This window comes from Caretta caretta, chromosome 1, assembly GCF_965140235.1.
Source record: "Caretta caretta isolate rCarCar2 chromosome 1, rCarCar1.hap1, whole genome shotgun sequence".
Taxonomy (NCBI): domain Eukaryota; kingdom Metazoa; phylum Chordata; order Testudines; family Cheloniidae; genus Caretta; species Caretta caretta.
The window spans coordinates 261,601,965-261,614,085 of record NC_134206.1 but is presented as its reverse complement, the minus strand read 5'-3'; the positions used below and the strand labels follow the sequence as shown (position 1 = coordinate 261,614,085).

At 44.8% G+C, this 12,121-nt stretch overlaps 1 protein-coding gene across 7 annotated transcripts in view; it reads left to right on the top strand.

Moving 5' to 3' along the window:
• The window catches only part of MRTFA (myocardin related transcription factor A), a 182,178-nt gene that overhangs the window by 75,620 nt on the left and 94,437 nt on the right, over positions 1–12,121 (top strand). Inside the window, exon 1 of one of the 7 annotated variants that reach the window (XM_075124194.1) lies at positions 11,182–11,323. The exons of the other annotated variants lie outside the window; for them this stretch is intronic. Within the exon in view, the coding sequence (XP_074980295.1) occupies positions 11,197–11,323 (127 nt within the window). The 5' untranslated portion in view covers positions 11,182–11,196. Of the gene's footprint in view, positions 1–11,181; positions 11,324–12,121 lie in introns of those variants that run through there. 7 annotated transcript variants of the gene reach the window in all.

Below are 12,121 nucleotides of genomic sequence, written 5' to 3'. Positions count from 1 at the left end.
CCTGTCATTGAAGTTCTCTGTTGTGGCCACTGTCCTCTGCCCAGCCAGCACTTGGAGTGATCCCTTTGGATAGGAAGCTCTACATAGGCATAATTATTTTATAATAGTAGAGCTTATGTACAGCCTGCTTGGGCCCCCTATTAACAAAACTGTCTCAGACTGGATTTTAAAAAAAAGTTTTTGGAGTTTTATTTTAAATAATGTAAAGGTTTAGTTGACTTGTTTCTCTGTTTTATTTAAGTTTACATTAAATTCTTGAACTGTATAGACTCCTCAGCATGTACTGAACTGGTGTAGCAGTTCATTCTAGCAGTGCCTAGAAAATTGTGTTGCACAATACTTCTGCTTTGGCATGACCTGGAGGGTTAATCAAACTCTGATCAAAGTGGGGTTAGATATCCATTCCTTGAACTGGACTGCTGTCCCCTGCATGTATATTTCACAGAAAAGGTTTGTGGATTTGATGTGCATGTTTGCAAGGAAAGGCAAACTGGCAAACCTTGGATGTGTTTCAAGGGTGAGAGAGTTTGTGTACGTGGTGAGGGTTGTTTAACTTTTGCTGTTCTGTAAAGTATACTTTGGCAGCTGTAAGATGCAGAGAGCAGCACTCAGAATTGGAGACAGTGATGTAATGAGAAAGTGACATAGAAAGGAAGTGGTGGGGAGTGGGAAGGGCTCAGTGTACTTTGACATCATCTGATAGATTTTCCAGCTTGCTCAGCAGCTATTTTTACATCTCTAGCTCACAACATTTAGAACTCAGTTTGTCAGGCAGTGAAAGCCAACTTGCCAAAAGTGGGGGTGGTGGTATATCCCAGGATGGGTTGAGGGGCTGCAGAGCTGTTCTGCAACTAGGCAAGGATCCAGATTCCCAGGCCTGCGTGCTCTTACAGAGAATCCACAACGGATTTACCTTTAGCCACCTGTCTCTCATGGATAGGAATATTCTGAGCTGGCTGTGACCAGATGATTGAAAGGATCAGTGTATATGAACTACAGGCTTCTCCTGAGAACTAAAGAGGCAAGCTTTTGACAGTGTTCCCAACTTAGTCTCTTTAATTCTCTCTGAAGGTCTTTATTGGTGGGAGGTAGAATCCTGGGAACATCCAAAGTTAACTGTAATTTATGTAATACAATCCTTATCAGTTAAAAGGGTCACAAACCACCAGTATGGGAGTTTTTTCCACTATTTATTTAGGAAGTATTAACAGGTTTACAAATTCTTGTCATGTAAATATTGGAAACAAAACTATTATCATTAGAATAATGAGCTTTTGTTTAAGGAGATGTTATACAGAAATATAGGAATCAAATCTCTGTATTTACCCCTTATATTGACTCCTTGACATCCTCCACTCTTCCTCCTCCTCAAAGATCGCTCTCCCTATTAATTAAGTCATCTTAGACCTGGCAAAAACTGTATGGAAAACTCCAGTGTTGGTAGCGCCTACCTGCAAGTGGGTGAACAAAATATACTATGTCCCCACCATGGAATCTGAATTCCTCTTCTCCCACCCGCCACCCAACTCTATCATGGTGGATGTCGTCAACTGCCATCCTGTGGCCGACACCACTAGTTGAGGGTCACTCCTTATGATTGGGACTGGAAGCACCTGGACCTTTTTGGAAGGAAGGTGTATTTCTCGACCATTCTTCAATTACATCGCCAATTACCAGGCCCTCACAACAAAATATGACTAATATAAACTGTTCAAAACTGAATGAGTTTATTGAACAGATGCTGGAGTCACATTGTGACCAATTTGAGGCTATTGTCCAGAAGGGCCAGTTAGTGGCAAAGACATCTCTGCAGTCTGCCCTTGCCGCAGTCAACATAGCGGCTAGGTCCATTTCCACGGTGGTGGTGATGTGATGGGTGTCTTGATTTCATCAGTCAGGCTTCCTGAAGGAGGTACAGTCTACAGTTGAAGACCTCCCTTTTGAGGGCACAAAGCTCTTTGCGGAGAAAACTGATGCCTTCCTTCACATCCTGAGGGACTCTAGGGCCACTCTCTAGTCACTAAGACAAAAAAAGACGGTTCAGTCTCCAGTCCCAGTATAGATCACACATGTCTCAATATCCGACTCAATGCCACTATGAGCTGCAAAGAAAGAAGGGCAAATTTCACAAGTGCAAATCATCTGGCCCACAATCTTCTTCATCCCAGCCTGCTGTGTCCAAATACCAGTTTTGACGGGCGGGTTGAGGCGCTGATAAGCCACTCCCCACAACTGATACAGCTGACCATCGCTTTACACTCATTTGGCCGCCTATTGGCAGCATTCTGCAATGCCTGGGGACACATAACATTGGACCAATGGATCCTAGAGATTGTTCAAACTGGGTACTCCATCGATTTTACCTCCCTTCCCACTCCACAACACCCTTCCCTGTCCTTCTTCAGGCATCCTTCTCACGAGAGTTTACCACGACAAGAGGTAGATTGTCTCCTCCTCTTAGGAGCCATAGAACCAGTACCTCAACAAGTTTGTCAAGGCCCAAAAGTTCAAGATGGTCACCTTATTGGTGATCATTCCAGCGTTGGAACAGGGAGACTGTTTGTTTTTTGGCCCTCGACCTTCAGGATGCCTATTTTCATATCTCAATCCTACCAACTCACAGATGATTTCTCATTTTCACTCTGGGACAAAACCACTTCCAATACAGGGTGCTCCCCTTTGGGCTATCATTGGCCTTGAGAGTATTTTCCAAGGTTCTCTCACTGGTGGCCGTTCACTTAAGCACACAAGAGATCATGATTTACCTGTACCCAGACAATTGCCTTCTCAGAGCCTGATAGCTCCAGGAGGCTCACCAAGTCACTAAAGCTGCAATGCACTTGTTTATAGAACTGGGCCTACAGATCAATACCCAGAACTCAAGCCTTGTCCCAGTGGAACACCTGGAATTCATAGGGGCCAACCTCGACTCATTACAGGTGCAGCATGAGGAGGGACAGCACATGTGAGGGCCTAACAGACACTGCTACTGAAGTTCTCCAATCAGCAATGCGCAGGGATGCAAGCACACCTACAATGGAGCAACCATAGGTTCACGCATCTTGAAGAACCATCGTTACTGCACAAGGTGAGCAACTTCTTTCCAGTGTGCAACTGTCTGCATCACATGATGTCATCTATACCACCTAAATTTTTGTACTTTAAAAAAAAATCCCACAAACTCGCACAGCTCTCCTCGCTGTCTGCCATCACTGATAGAAGCATGAAGCCTGCATAGCTCTGCACTGTTGCCATAAGTGTTGCAAGCACAGGACTTAGAATCCTCTGGTATTTGCAGAACTGTAAGAAGAACTGAATCAGCATGGAACATGACTGTTTCTTGGGGGATAGATGGCTGTGGCACATAGCAAGAGCCAATTCAAGATTGTTGGTGGCATTCACAGAGCAGTTGCAGATGGTAGAGAGAGCACTGCTTCTGGACCTGAGAAATGAGCACTGACTGGTGGGATTGCATCATAATGCAGGCTTGTGATGATGATAAGTGGCTGCAGAACTTTCACATGCACAAGGCCACATTCCTGGATCTATGTGCCGAGTTCACCCCAGCCCTCCAGTGCAAGGACACCAAACTGAGAGTTGCACTGACAATGGAGAAGCGAGTGTTGACTGCACTGTGGAAACTGTCAACGTGGGATTACTACCAGTCAGTGGGAAATCATTTTGGAGTGGGGAAAATCCACTGTGGAGGCCATTGTAATGCAGGTGTGCAGGGCCATTAATCATTTTCTGCTATAGAGGACTGTGGCTGGCGGCAATATGCAGGACAAGGTGGCTGGATTTGCAGCAGTGGAGTTGCTGAACTGCAGTAGAGCAATAGACATTGCACCTGCCCTGTTTTGGCCCCAGAGCACCTTGCCACAGAGAACATAAAAAGAAAGGGCCGCTTTTCTATGGTTTATGCAAGTATTGGTGGACCATGGATGATGTTTCACTGACATCAGTGTTGACTGGTCAGGGAAGATGCATGATGCTTGTATCTTTAAGAACACAGGACAGTTCATACAGGTACAAGCAGGGACCTTCTTTCCTGACTGGCGGGTTACCACTGGCAATATTAAAATGCCAATAGTGATTCTGGGGGACCCAACCTACCTGTTAGTCCCCTGGATCATGAAGCTGTATGGCAGCCACCTTGACAGCACCAAGGGAAGATTCAACTACCAGCTGAGCAGGTCAGATGACAGTTGAATGTCTTTCGTAGATTGACGGGATGCTGGCTGTGTTTACTCACCAGATTGCATGTCAGTGAAGAAAAACCCCAATGGTTATAGCTGCCTGCTGTGTCATGCATAATATCTGTGAAGCGAAGGGGGAAGAGTTGCTGCTGGGACGGAGGTGGAGCAGCTGAGTGCTGAGTTGAACAGACAGACACAAGGACTATTAGAAGAGCTCAATGCAGAGCCATATGTCTCAGTGGCTTTGAAAGAGCACTTTAACAGTGAGCCACAGTAATGCATTATGATGTACTATGTTGTGCCTGACCTTGCTGTTTTGGTGCCTGTTAATAATTGTGTGGTGCTTGGAGTACATGTGTGAATATAACACTGTCAATGCACCTATTAATTCTGCAGTGCTTACTGTACTGCCCCTGATGCCACATGGAATATTAAGGGCAGGCGCAGGGCACAGTTGCCAACTTTCACGTGGTAAATAAGCACCCCGACTTTCACAATAAGCCAAAAACCAAACTAATCCCATTTCAAAACAAGACCAAAACAAGCCAGTCCCTAAGAACCCCAACACACTGTGACTAGATCTCCCCGGCTTGCAGTCTGGGACTGTGGTGGGTCTGCAGTGCACCCTGACTCTCTTTCTCCCTTGCCCCTGCTTGCCCCCCCTTATCCCTGCTTTCCAGGAGCCGATCCAAAAAAAGAAGCAACAAGCTATAAGCCAACAAGCAACTCACAAGTCAATTAAGCCAAAAACAAGCCCAGTTTCTGCTTTTTTCCCCCCATGGGTTTGGCATGTCTGATGCAGGGAGATGTTTTAATGGAGTTCTTCACTGACTGCAAACGGAGGTGAGCCTGTGATTCTTGAACCTGTAGATCCAGAAAAGTCTGCAGCATCTATTTGTTGTCAGAGAAGCCCCATTATGTCCTGATGCAGCTCCCTCCTCTTTTTCTGCTTGAACCTCTGGACCTTTCTCCTGTGCACCCTTTCCTTCTCCAGGCTGTCTTCAGTGTTTACCCTCCAGGCCCTTTACTCATGGTCTGATGCAGCACTGGCTTGCAGGACTGCATTGAACACCTCTCCTTTCTCCTCCTCATCTGGCACGTGGAGGGGAAACCTCTCAAGGCAGCAACCATAGCAGCTGCAGATAGTACACACAGGTTCCATTGTCAATATAGTCATAAGAGAAAGCAAAAGTTAAGATTCAGAACACCCTTTCCTCACTCCCCTAATGTTTTAAACAAGACATGCTTATTGTTCTGCTTCTGAGTGCTTGTGCATGGTGCCACTCACAACAGCAGCTGTGGTGAGTATGGCCTGTCAGGGGTGAGGAAAATGAGGAGGAAACTGCTGCATTGCATGAAACTGAGTGTAGGGCACTGGCACTGAATACTGACACGATTTTCCGCAGGTGATAGAGGTTGTAGCTGATATCTCACTCCTTAGGGTAACTAAGAGAGAGAGAGCCCTGCTGTTGCTGGCGTCCTGAAGTGTCCTGGGCCCGTATGCTGCTAGCCTGGGTACTGCAGTGGTGTCTGCAGAAATTATCACAGACTGGCCGAGAAAATGTCTCACTATGGAGGAAGAAATAAGGCTGCTATCCCTAGAAACTTAGGGGAGAGGATTGCAGAGTGCCTCCATGAAAATTTCATCAAGATCTCTCAGGTGGATTCAAGGGGCATCCCTGTGTGCATAAACTGCTCTGCATGTCCCCTGCCTCCCCGGCTCACCTATCTACTGGAGAATGAAAAGCCGATAACATCACTTCTTAGTTGAACTGTTACCTCTTCCAGTACAAATAAATGTATGTAAAGTTGATAGCTGTGTCCTTTGAAATCGGGGGTGTCATCACTGTAATGGAAAATAAATTTATACACTTGAGGATTCTTCCCCTGCTGTTTGATTGCTGGGACTGACTGGACTGAGGTGAAGTCTCAAACAGGTCTTGCCTTGTGGCATAGCTGGACCCACAAGTTAGATGTCCCCACTCCTTATCTCCCTCCTCCACCACCTCCTCGCTGTTCACAGCAAGAGCCTGTGACTCAGGCTTCTCAGAGGTAACGACAGCGTGATGGGTGGTGGTGGAGACCCCACCAAGTATCGCATGCAGCTGTTGGTAGAAGTGCCTGGTCTGTGGCTCAGCACCAGATCAACTGGCCTCCCAGGTTTTCTGATATTCCTGCCACAGTTCCTTGGCTTGCATGCAGCACTGCTGCTGGTTCATGTTCTACCCCTTCTCTTGCATCCCCCATGCCATCTTCTTGTAGATGTCCACATTTCTATGGCTGGTCCGTAGCTGTGCTTACACAGTCTCTTATCCCCACAGGCTCTGGAGATCCAGTATCTCCTGTCTAATAATAAGCTGGAGCCTGCAGCCAGCATGGTCAGTTGGGCAGTTGTACACAACAGTGGAGAGCTGTTAGGTGTGCTCGCCAATCCGGATAATCAGGAGAAGGCATTTCAAAAATCTGCAGGGCTTTAAAGGGGGGCGGGCCTTCTGGCCTCCGTGACCCCTGGGCAGTGAAGGTCACAATTGTGACCAGAGCTGTCGGAGTTGGGTATTTTGGGACAGCTGCTGGAGGACTGCTAGGGTCAACATAAGTAACAGAACGTCTACACTTGTGCTTCATCGGCCTCAGTACATTGACCATGGCTCAGTGCCACTTGTGGAGGTGGTGTTACTGTAATGGGGTGCTTACATCAGTGGGAGACAAATTTAACTGTAGACCCTTGCACAGCTAGGATGACACAAGGGGGCTTATATAAACCAAATTCTGTAGTGTAGAGTACACCTTATGCAGAAGTCTGTTCCACCTTGTATTTAGCTATGACATTCTGCGTATCTTTTGCAGACTGTTAAAAACTCAAAATAACTAATTTTTTAATCTCCAGTTTCCAACAGAGCATGAATAGTCTAACCTGAAGTTTTTCTTTATTAAAAAAAAATGACAAGGAAAGCTTTGTGCCTCCTCCTCTGGTGATGATGATATGCATCTTCTTATCAAAGGAGAAACTGGCTCTGATCCTGTAAGCAGTCCTGTTATGTTGTGCCTTTGTGGAGCCTTGTTGACTTATGTGGGACTCAGTAGGTGCAGGAACCTGTCTGCATGGAACAACTTGATTATTTCTGGACAAAAACTACATTAAGATGGAGTTAAGGCTGAGAGCATGCATGAGTAATTGAGGGTAAAAACCATTATAGGCATCTTGTAATTATCCTCCCCAAAAACATTATAAGCACAGGAAATTCAGACTTTAACTTAAAAGAAATCCAAACACATTAACATAAGATATGCACTGTTAAGGCACCCAAGAAGTCTTAACTTTGCTCTGTTGTGACACTATGAAATAACAATACAATTATGATTAATATATACTGCCTTTTAGAGATACTTTGTTTTTTCCTTATTGTATCACTATGGAACAGAATTAAGGTTCCCCCCACCCCCTTTTATTGTTTTTGGTATTTGACTGAGTTCAACTTTTATTTTTCGTGGGGGCGTTTTTCAGTCAGAAATACCAGGCCTTCACAGATACAAAATTTGTATCCGCATCCGATCTGCAATTCGCAAAAATGATCCATGCATATAAAGCGGATGTCCGTGGATTTGCAGGGCTCTATTCATTTTATCAAGTCACATGAGGCCATAATCCGAGCTGCAATCCACTCTCTCCACCCCAGTCCAACTACATTGCTCCCCAAAAGTGAGTTTTGGAATGGGGAGAGCTGCAACTGAGATTATACCCTCATGTGACAACATAAAGTTCTCCAATTAGTGAAGAGTTAAATGAGGACCTATTTTGTCTCAATTAGAAGTGCATAATTTTTTTAGGGATGGAGGTAGTTATAGAGTTTGAGCTTTTCCCCCCCATATCTTTGTTTTTGTCTTTTACTATCTTTTTACCTTGCCGTTCACCTTTATGATCTACCTGTCTAGACATCATGCAGATGGATGCATTAGAAATGTATAGGAAGAAACTGATTTATAGTAATCAAAATTAGGCTTAAAAATAAGTGATAACACATGCAATGTACTAATTTTTGTTACCTTCTTGAATTGCTTGAGCCCCACAGCATGTGTAGGAAGATACAATTACAGCAACCTAATTTAAATTACACAACAATCTATTGGTAACAAATGCAATGACCTAATCCAAATCAGTGAGAAAATCCTCAATTTTTCCTGTCAATTTAGTTGCGATTCTGCTTTTGTACGAAAGCAGTTTTTGCCAGCATAGAGCATCATTTGCTTGAATGTGTCTGAAAGTGAAGCTGAGATCAGTGAGAAATGTGACTTTTTTTTTTTCTTTTTGTTTTTGCCATCAGGTAAGTTCCTTGGTCATTAATGCAGACATACCTTAATTTTTTTTCTTTAGTGCTTCTCATGCTGTTAAGTGACTTTAGTTTTAATATTACTTGGATTTTTTCCTTGTGGTTTTTACTCCGTTTGCTCAGCATAGTGATTGGATGGCCCCCAGACAAGAGAAATTCTTGTTTTGATTTTGGGAGATGGAAAGCTTAGACTGAACTGTTCTAGCCTTGCATTAATTAGCCTTCAGGTGCGTAGGAGTGGTTATTCCCCCCCCCCCCTTTTTTTTTTTTTGGCAGCATCTATATGGCTGTCAATACAGTACCTCAGCCCTTTAGGATAACAGCTATTACTAATGACATATTTCTATTTGGAAAGATATTGGAGTGTCCTTGTAGTTGGTATGTGTGTATAAATCAACCCATTTTAGTCTTTGGAGTGTCCTTGCCTTCCCCACCCTCAGTCCCATCTGTTTTGACAGGCATTCTCTGCTAACTATAAAAAACATAGAGGTTGGGCATTGCATATCCCAGTCACCTGAGCCATCCAGGGTCTTCCTCTGCATGTTGCCAGTTCCAGTCATGCACTGGTATGTAGTGAATAAAGTTCATTAACCATTAGACAGTCATTTGATGATTTGTCACACAAATGTCCACATGACATAGAATCATAGAATATCAGGGTTGGAAGGGACCTCAGGAGGTCATCTAGTCCAACCCCCTGCTCAAAGCAGGACCAGTCCCCAATTAAATCATCCCAGCCAGGGCTTTGTCAAGCCTGACCTTAAAAACTTCTAAGGAAGGAGATTCTACCACCTCCCTAGGTAACGCATTCCAGTGTTTCACCACCCTCCTAGTGAAAAAGTTTTTCCCAATATCCAACCTAAACCTCCCCCACTGCAACTTGAGATCATTACTCCTTGTCCTGTCCTCTTCTACCACTGAGAATAGTCTAGAACCATCCTCTTTGGAACCACCTTTCAGGTAGTTGAAAGCAGCTATCAAATCCCCCCTCATTCTTCTCTTCTGCAGACTAAACAATCCCAGTTCCCTCAGCCTCTCCTCATAAGTCATGTGTTCCAGACCCCTAATCATTTTTGTTGCCCTTCGCTGGCCTCTCTCCAATTTATCCACATCTTTCTTGTAGTGCGGGGCCCAAAACTGGACACAGTACTCCAGATGAGGCCTCACTAATGTTGAATAGAGGGGAACTATCACGTCCCTCGATCTGCTGGCTGTGCCCCTACTTATACATCCCAAAATGCCATTGGCCTTCTTGGCAACAAGGGCACACTGTTGACTCATATCCAGCTTCTCGTCCACTGTCACCCCTAGGTCCTTTTCTGCAGAAAACCCCACCACCACATATCCCACCACATACCCCTCCACCAAATTGGCACTAATTCCAAGCCTCTCTTTTACTCCCAGCAGAGGAGCCACAGACTGAACTCTGCCAATTGCCATCTGCGAAGAGGTTTCAGAGGGGTAGCGGTGTTAGTCTGTATCAGCAAAAACAACAAGGAATCCTTGTGGCACCTTAGAGAGTAACACATTTATTTAGGCATAAGCTTTCGTGGGCTAAAACCCACTTCATCAGATGCATAGAGTGAAAAATACAGTAAGCAGAATATATATTATAGCACATGAAAAGATGGGAGTTGCCTTACCCAAGTGGGGGGTCAGTGCTTACGAGGCAATTCAGTTAAGGTGGAAGTGGCCTATTCTCAACAGTTGATTACCACCTTAATTGAATTGGCCTCGTTTGCACTACAAAAGTAATTTTCCCTCCCTTGGTGTTCACCCCTTCTTGTCAACTGTTGAGAATAGGTCACTTCTACCTTAATTGAATTAGCTTGTTAGCACTGACCCCCCACTTGGGTAAGGCAACTCCCATCTTTTCATGTGCTATAATATATATTCTGCTAACTGTATTTTTCACTCCATGCATCTGATGAAGTGGGTTTTAGCCCATGAAAGCTTATGCCCAAATAAATTTGTTAGTCTCTAAGGTGCCACAAGGACTCCTCGATGTTTTATCTGCTAAGAGGTGGTTCTTCCAGGTCAGGGTGCAGGTATATTAATGGGGGCAGTGTGTGTTTGGAAGGCTGCACTATCACTGTCTGAGTTTATGTTTTCTGGGCCTAAATAGAGGATCCTTTCCCGGAGCCTTGTCTCTTTGTTTTGTGTTAATAGTGGGGGAGGGGAGAGAGAAGGGGGAGGATAGGAATGGGACACGGTCACGTGATTTTGCTTGTCTGGCAAGTGTTAGGGGTCTGAGTAGAGAAACCAACTGTGTACTATTTTGGGTGAATGAGGTTGGCTGTCGCTGCAAGTGGTTTCACGAAGAAGCCCACCCCTCTGTTATGCAGACTGCAAATTGAGATCTATCCCCCTGCATGCACACTCTGCCTATTGAAGCAGGGAGGTTTCTGTGGCCAAGCCTGGTGCTGACAGGAAGGAAATTTTTTCTTTTTTTTGCTGGGACTTGTTGATTCTAATCAGGATTTGTCACTGCCTCCTTTGTCTATCTGTCCCTGTGCAAGCTCAGCCTTGGAGTCTATCATTAAGTAGCCTTCTCAGTGCAGTGACAGATAGTGACTGGGGCCTTCTGTGAGGATTAAACAGCCCTTCTTCTGGCCTAAGGGACATCATCTTTTTTACTGCATCTGCCTTCTGATCCTGGGACGTCCTCCAGCATGTTGGATAAAGCCAAGACGCTCCAGCCTGCCTATGTCGGGATTGTGCCACTTGCAGAGACTGTGTCGAAGCAGGGGAAGAGCTGTTCAAACACTTGTCAGGATTCATACCACAGCTTACGGGAAGGTTAGCAGTCTCTGCCCTGTTTGCCTTTTTTGTTTGTATCTTGAATCTCTGGTCTTCCCTTCACATTTCTCAGCAGTCATCCAGACTTAGGTGTTTACTGATGGCTCCTGTGCTCTGCCACCCCAGAAGACCCATAGCCATTCTTACAGAGTTGTATTAATACAATGTATAGACTAGTGGTTCTCAAACTTCAAGCCTCTGAGTGTGACACCCCCCCCCCCCCTTATAAATTAAAAACACTTTTCTACATTTAACACTATTATAAATGCTGGAGGCGAAGCAGGGTTTGGGGGTGGAGACTGACCGCTCATGACCCCCTGAGTGGTCACGACCCCCAGTTTGAGAACCCCTGGTATAGAGTGTTTCATCAGTGCTTAGTTGCTGTGGATGGCTTCCGTTTTCTTTCAAGGTTCTAATTCATCACTGTATGTGCATAGAGGGCTCTTGTAATCAGGAGATGGGACTTTTTAGTGAGAAGTGTAAAGACTTGGCTTTTATGAAAGCTCTTTGGCCTTGGAGTGGGAGGATGTGGCACTTTTCAGGGAGTAGGGGAAACCCCCTCCCTTTCACAGGAAATGGTTTAGGCACAGGGTACCTTAACGTTTGAAGGAGGTCTGAGACGGAGCTTTTCCATGAATATTGAATACAATTTTATTTTAAACATTTTTATTGTGCTATAAATGTACTTGATACTTTAACAAACAGATGAGCCATGTTCTCTATCCCAAAGAGCTTACAACCTAAACACAAGGCACAGGACAACATTCAGGAGAGGAAAAGTATGAAGAGCAGTGGTGC